Raw genomic sequence first — 7,943 nt, 5'->3', positions numbered from 1 at the left:
GGCGATCTCCGCACGACGTGCTGCCCGGTGGGCGGCGGTGGCAGCGGGACCCCACCGGCGCTGATCCTCCAAGCCCCGGGCACCCGCATGACCGGCGGGACCGGGTACTCGGCCTCATAAAGAAGCCGAGCTTCGTCCTCGTGAAGGTGTCGGCGGCCGAAGCCGTTCGGCGCCGCGCCATCGCCTGGAAAGCGCTCGGCCATTGGGTGAACTGGAGACGGCGAGAAGAGAGAGAGGAACGGGGGCGTCGAGGAACGGGGGCGTCGGCGGTGGAGAGTCTGTGCTTCACCGGTGCGGGAGGGGTCGGCTTATATAGGCGGCGCCGTGTGTACGCGTGGCGGGCAAGGGACGCGCGTCGTCCCGTCTTCACTGCGCCGTCCGTGAGGCACTAATGGAGGAGGCTGACCGGCGCGGCAGCGCACGGCAGTTTTGGCATTGATTCCGCCGCGGGAACCGAGGCGATGAGGACGACGAAGCGACGAGAAGAGCCGAGTCGCTGCCAAGGAGGGCCCGCCGATTTTCGCCCCAAAAATGGTTTGGCCGGCGCCCCCAAGCGCCCCCCAGCGTGCCGGGTTCGGCCTGGGTCCGCCGGCGCCAATTTCGTCCCGAGCCGGTGAAAAAAGGGTCTTTGGGGACGCAACTGGACCGATTTTTTGGCGCCGGCGGCTGAAAAATCGCCCGGGGCCCTTGTTAGGGGCGCGGCTGGAGATGATCTTATCTCTGCATTATGAGATCTGTCCAACCGTTCCGTCTCAAAAAAAAAATCTGTCAAAGACGCGCAATTCAAAGGTTTGCTGTAACGATGATTGAGCTTACCTCTGTGGTATTCCATTGTTGCGATGATGACTTTGATGCTTTGGTCCAATTGCTGCTCAAACTATGTTCGCCAATCTTGCCACTCATGTTTAATTTGGCGGCTGTGTAGTGCCGCCTTGTACCTCCTTTCTCTTTGTTCTCTTTCACCTTATAAAGAACTCTGTTTTCTGTCTTCTCCGATAAATGTAAAATGTTTCATGCTGGCTTTTGTGCGCCGTAGTTTCCTCAAGAGAAAACTATATATACTATTGAATTTGGCCCAGAGTAGATCAATGACCCACAAAGTTGATGCTCTAGCTCAAATTTACAGTTAAGGGAAGCGATAATGCGGTTATTTTCAACTATTCAGAACCCAGTGAGATCCTTTGCAGAGCATAAGCAACACTAGGAACAAACATGAAGACACATAGCCCATTATCCCTGATACGTAGTTAATACAGGAACCACATGACACATGAGAAACACAAACTGCTACGTACAATTGTTCATAATCGCCGATTACTATGCAAAGCTCGTTATTGCTAAGTGCTGTCATTCACTCATTTGAAGACATATCCATGGTCATCGTTCCAGTGTAAGGTATGTTCATGTGAAAGATTCCAGCATAGTGACAGACAGTCCCAGAACTAAGAAACATCTAGCTGCAAGAAGCGAAGGGAAATTAAGTTCTACTCCCTCCGTTCCATATTATTAGTTGATGCTGATGTACGTAGTTGTATTTCAGTGCATGATACATCCGTTTCAGCATCAACTGATATGGAATGGAGGAAGTATTATACAAGAATTTTGAACATGTAATGAGCCAATTAACATTCAAACTACAAAGCGATGTGTTTATTACAATCACAAGATTATCTGAAATGAACTTCTGCACAGGCACTGACGTCTTGGCAAGTAAACAGCTGAACCCTTTTACTTTGGATGTACTCTTGTTTTATCAATTTTATGAGATTGGCGACTATATGATCTTTTTCTAGAATGACTATATGATCCTTAATTCGAAAACAAAGAGCTTCAGATATAAGACAGAACAAAACAGCTTCTGGTTACAAATCTGCAACAACAACAAAATGGAATGGGACCAAACTTCAGAACATTAATAAGCTACCTTAGCAGCCACTAGCCCACTACTATGTCAGAAATCATCACTACAAACTACAGTCATAATTTTATTTTTTGAAACCCGACAAGACGAATACTTTTTGAGAATAAAAATATAAAGCATGGCAAATTCCTTGTACGTCTCCTTTTAATTAATATGCAAATTTGCCATGTATGATCTTCATAGTTTTAAATAGCCGGCTATAGCTCCGCTATAGCCTTTTCAGCAAGGTGCCGCTAAATGGTTGCCTTCACAAATAGCTTGCTATAGTCCGCTTTAACCCGCTATAATTCTGCTATAGCTGATTTGGAGGCCTACCGCTATTTTCCATAGCCCGCTATTTAAAATATTTCTTTCTTTTGTCTGCATTTTTTGGACCCCTGTATTTGTTTTTGTTGGTTTTTTCTTAGCAATTTCATGTTATATACAATGCCAAATCCTTTTATTTTTCTGATGGCATGCATTAGGGCTGCGGGCAGTTGGGTTGCAACGTTCCCTCCCGGGGAACGGCAGCCAGCTATTCAGATTTTCTCTCTCTCTCTCTCTCTCTCTCTCTCTCTCATTTCCGTTGTTGCTCACCTATTTTTGGGTCTGTCTAGGACACATCCAGATGTGACATAACTATGTCACATCTAAACTGTTGTCCACTATGTTTGTGGTCTATTTTTTTTTGTTCTAGTTTTTTTTCTTTTTTGTTGCTGCATTATATATTTGTGGGAGCTTAGATGTGACATTCTTAAAAAACATCTAGATGTGAATTAGACAAATTGATCTTTGAAGTAACTCATGGTCTCTGGCAGAATAGTTTTTATTTCAACATATTTGATCAGGTCAGCATAAACCTGCCGAGCACTGTCAAACTTAACCTCAGTTATGAAGCCACAAACTTCTCGCTGTATAAACAGTAGTTTCCAGAACCACAATCCAGCATTTCAACAAGAACCATAGTTTATGCGAGCCTGCTAAGTAGTGAACAGAGTTTGCCTGAACAGATATCAGGAGGCAGTACTATAAAAACATTGCAACTCAAGAAAGCAACAAAAACAAATAAAAGGAACTTCTGAAGTTTCATCTAATTAGCACAAATAGTTCTTGCTTTGCACATGGTTGTCATGCCGTTGAAGATTCTCCACAAATGACACAGTGGCCAAACAAAAAAGAGACCGAGGTACTACATTGCGTTTGTGAGAAAAAGATACAAGTAATACTACTAATACGAGTATCAGATACCATGCAGTCTTTAGTACCTTTCTAGAAATATGATTGCAAATGACATGCGTGCACTGAAACCTCATGTCCATGCCCTTGACTTTCTTCTCCCAAACTATCCAGTAACAGACTTGAACATGAGGAGATCTTTCAGAACAGCAGGGCAGGTCTTGGTTAAGTACTCAAATCCCTTGGACTCCATGACCGCATTCAGATTCGTCGACGAGCCTAGGAACAACAGGCATGCCTTCTTAAGCCCATGGCAGTGGTGCTGCTCTGCCAGTGCTAATATGGTGGCCACAGAGCTCGTATCGATACAATTGCACAGCTTATCTTCACAGATCGGCCTGAGCCTCTCCAAACTATACCTATCTGCTGCGACAAGCAAATGCTGAGCCATGGCATACTCATCTGCTTGATTCGTATCAGGCATTACATCATCAGTGTAGATGAAAGTGAGCAAATTGCTGAACACCTCTGCCTCCATGTCATCTATGTGTATGGCATTTTTGGTTGTGCTCCCCTTCATCGAACCAAAGAACTCAGCTCTGATAACTGGAGAGCGCGCTGCAAGCACCGACCGGTGCACCCGGAACTTCTCCCTGCCGACAAGGAATTCAACATCGACACCTTCTTTGCTTGACAGGAGATCCCCGAAGTGCCGGTGCATGTCAGACGTGTTGGGATTATGTGTTCTTGACATCTAAGATGGCATATAATACTTCTGTAAATGAGCACTTAAACAAGTTGTGTGTGCTGAATGAGGAACTGAAAAATGCTGGCTATCCCATTTCTGAGGAGGTGCAAGTAATGGTGGCTCTGAACTCACTTCCGCACACTTGGGAACAATTTAAAATATCATTCTGTCACTTTGAAAGATGACTGAACATGTGCAATTTGAGGCATCATTTGCTCATGGAAGAAGATAGGAAAACTTCACTAGGGAAAGAGAGACACTCACATCATCAGGAGTTGCACCTTGGTGAAGATAGGAGGCGTTGGCAGAAGAAGCATCAAGGAGGTGATTTGAGGGACAAAATCAACACGAAGAGAAACTGGGATGATCATAATGGAAGAGGTCCAAACTCTAATTTTGATAAGAGGAAATTTAGATGTCATGGTTGTGGAGAGTATGGGCAATTTAGAACTGAGTGCAAGAATAAGAAACCTTATAAACAAGATGCCAAGTCTAAGAAGCAGCACCATGACAAGCATCAGGGCAACAAGAAGGATATTTCTTCTCTTGATGGTACGTATAATCTATTTGCTTGTTCTGAATCATTGTTTACTACTTGATGGGTAGTAGACTCTGGTTACACTTTGCATATTGCAAGGAATAGTGTTGGTTTCACTTTTTTTTAAATCCATACCAAAAGGAACTATATTTATTTATCTAGGAACAACTGCAAAAGCTGATATTTTGGGCATTGGTGATTATACACTCAAACTCCCTGGTGGAGGAAAATTAATTTTGAAAGACACGGTCTATTCCCCTAGCATGACAAAGAATTTAATCTCTGTTTCTAGACTGGAATCTATTGGTTTTAAGGTCTTATTTGGAGATGGTAGAGTTAAAATACTGATGAATGGAAATTTAGTTCAATGAGGAAATAGATTTGATGGTCTATACTATATTGAGGATTTTATGGACATCGATAGGATGGATTGTATGGTGACTGAACAGAACTCGGTAGTGAGGAATATAGATGGGAACAATAATTGTTCAGAGTCATACCTCTGGCATCTTCGCTTGGGTATATCTCAAAGAACAGAATTAAAAGGCTAATTAGTTCTGAAATTTTAAACTTCAAGTGGGAAGACTACGACATTTGCGAGGCATGTGTTGTAGGAAAAATGACCAGGGCGCCTTTTCCTAAAGCGTCAAGGTCTACTGAACCACTTGCTATTGTTCATTCAGATATTTGTGGCGAGATGTTTGTATCTACATTTGGACAAAAGGTCTATTTCATTACTTCTATACATGATTTCTCTAGATACGGCTATGTTTACTTAATTAAGCATAAGTCAGAAGGTTTTGACATGTTCAAGGTATTTAAAGCTGAGGTAGAAAATCAGTTGAACAAAAAGATCAAGGTGCTTAGAACTGATCGTGGTGGTGAATACACATCAGGAATATTAGATGAGTTTTGCAAGGAAAATGGAATTGTTCATCATTATACCTTACCTTATATTCCTTAGCAAAATGGCGTAGGTGAAAGGAGGAATAGAACTTTAATGGACATGGTTAGGTCTATGATGGCATATTCTGATCTTCCTTTATATTTTTGGAGAGAGGCTCTTCATACTGCTGTTTATTTACTTAATCATTCGCCTTCTAAATATGTTAGTTCTACTCATGAATTATGGAAAGGGAGGAAACCTATATTGTTGAACTTAGCAGTGTGGGGATGCAATGCACATATTAGAGTACCTAGTCAACTAAGAACAAAACTGGAACCAAAGAATTTTCCAGGAATATTTATTGGATATGCTTCTGGTTCAAATGGCTATAGATTTAATGGATCAGAGAAGAAGATGTTAATTGAAAGTAGAGATGCCGTTTTTCTAGATCAAGATACACCTCGCCGTGCCAAACGTGCGAGAGTGGAATTGTTGACAACCCCCTTAGATACTAGTGTTGAAACTGTCTCTAATTAACAATCAGGAAAACCAAGATAATGGCAACACAAATGTTGAGACTCATATACCTAGTTTACCTAGGAGAAGTGGGAGGAATATAGCAGCCCCATCATACCTTGATGATTATTATTATGTATTTATGGGGGAAGTATACTCTAAAACTTCTAGTTTAGAGGAAGAACCAAAATCTTTTAAACATGCCATGTCTTGTTCAGAATCAAAGTTATGGATGGAAGCCATGCACGAGGAACTAAACTCCATGGAAAATAATAAAGTTTGGGAATTAGTTGATCTACCTAATGACCAGAAGGCAATTGGATCAAAGTGGATTTTTAAAAGAAAACTAAATGCTTGGTAATGTTGAAAAATACAAAGCTAGGTTGGTTGCTAAAGGGTACACACAAAGGGAAGGAGTTGACTTTGTGGAAACTTTTTCCTCTGTAGCCAAATTTACTTCTATTCGTATTATTGCTGCGCTGACTACTTATTTTGATCTGGAACTTCATCAAATGGATGTTAAAACTGCCTTCTTGAATGGTCATTTGAAGGAAGAAATTTATATGTCTCAACCTGATGGTTTTATTGAAAAGGAAAAATCAAGGAAACGTGTGTAAGCTAAATAGATCCATTTATGGGTTAGGCAAGCTTCGCGGCAATGGAATATCTTGTTTGATGATGCTATCACATCATATGGGTTTTCTATGATGGAAGAAGATCATTGCATTTATTTTAAATTAGTGGGAGGAAATTTTACACTCTTGTCACTGTATGTTGATGATATACTTATTGCTTCTAGTAGTAAGGAAATGTTGATAGAAGATAAAACTTGGTTATCTTCTACATTTGAAATGAAAGATATGGGAAACACTTCCTATGTTCTAGGAGTGGAAATACTTAGAGATCGGAATAAAGGAACTTTGGTTTTGTCTCAAAGGAATTATCTAAAATCTGTTCTTAAAAGTTTATCTATGGAAAACTGCAAGCCTGCTTCAGTGCCCATGGCTGTAGGAATTAAACTCAGTGAGGGGATGTATCCTATAACTCCCGATGAAAACAAGAGAATGGAAAGACTCCATATGCTTCTGCCTTGGGATCTTTGATGCATGCCATGTTATTCACACGCCCCGATTTCTGCTATACTGTTGGAATGTTCAGTAGATATCAAATGAATCTAGGAATTGGGCAGTGGAATCAAATTAAACATGCTCTTTATTATGTTCAAGCAACACTGGATTATTCACTTTGTTTTAACCAAAATGATCTACAGCTGTAGGGCTATACTGATGCTGATTGGCAGGGTGATTTGGACGACCGGAAGTCTACGTCTGGGTATCTATTTACATTAGCTGGTGGCGCTATATCTTGGCGTAGTAAGAAGCAATATTCGGTGGTGTTATCTTCCATGGAGGCGGAGTTTATTGCTGTGTCAGAAGCTATGAAGGAGGCGGTGTGGCTGAAGGAATTTCTTTCGACTTTGAAGATTGTTGAAAGTGCTAGCAAACCAGTGGTGGTGTATTGTGATAATCAGGTTGTAATAAAGGTTTCCAGATATCCCAAGTTCAACAGCAAGATCAAATATATTGAGGGAAGGTATCACTATATACGTGACGTAATTAATATACTTAAGTCAGTTTCTTTAGAGTTTCTACCTAGTACTGATATGGTTGCTGATCCTTTGACTAAGTCACTTAGTCAGGTGGTATTTGGTAAGCATGTCCAGGCTATGAGTTTATGAATTCTTGAATGATCGTTTTCGACAAGTGGGAGATGTTGGGATTATATGTCCCGCAACTATATTCAAATACTTATTATCATTAATATTCGGAATACCTCATATGGAATTATACATGTGTTTTGTGCATGGAATTATTATTGCTGGAATGTACTTAAGTGTTGCATGCTTAGGGAAGCTGGTCAGTTATCGTTGGAATACAATATGCTTTATATATTGGAAAGACTACCCGGGCACACTGATAATTGGAAGAAACTAGATCGTGTAATTAGATTACAGCCCTAATGTTGATCTACATAATTAGAGGAATTTATACTCTATTATGAGGCATTGCTCACAAGCGCGTGCTTCGGGGACTAGATGGATAGCATCCGCTAATGAACAAATTATATCGTGATTGATAGTTTGATCTGGACTCTATCTACTAGGAATCTTAAAACTGTA

The 7,943-nt window shown here is 41.1% G+C and overlaps 1 protein-coding gene across 1 annotated transcript in view; it reads right to left on the bottom strand.

Moving 5' to 3' along the window:
- Positions 1-3,242: 3,242 nt before the first annotated feature.
- LOC119300070 (BTB/POZ and MATH domain-containing protein 2-like) overlaps positions 3,243-7,943 on the bottom strand; it is a 32,214-nt gene continuing 27,513 nt past the window's right edge. Inside the window, exon 5 of the mRNA XM_037577144.1 lies at positions 3,243-3,822. Coding sequence (XP_037433041.1) covers positions 3,243-3,822 — 580 coding nt within the window. The remainder of the gene's footprint in view (positions 3,823-7,943) is intronic.

The sequence above is a fragment of the Triticum dicoccoides genome, chromosome 5A (genome assembly GCF_002162155.2).
Source record: "Triticum dicoccoides isolate Atlit2015 ecotype Zavitan chromosome 5A, WEW_v2.0, whole genome shotgun sequence".
Taxonomy (NCBI): domain Eukaryota; kingdom Viridiplantae; phylum Streptophyta; class Magnoliopsida; order Poales; family Poaceae; genus Triticum; species Triticum dicoccoides.
This window is presented reverse-complemented; position numbering and strand designations above follow the sequence as displayed.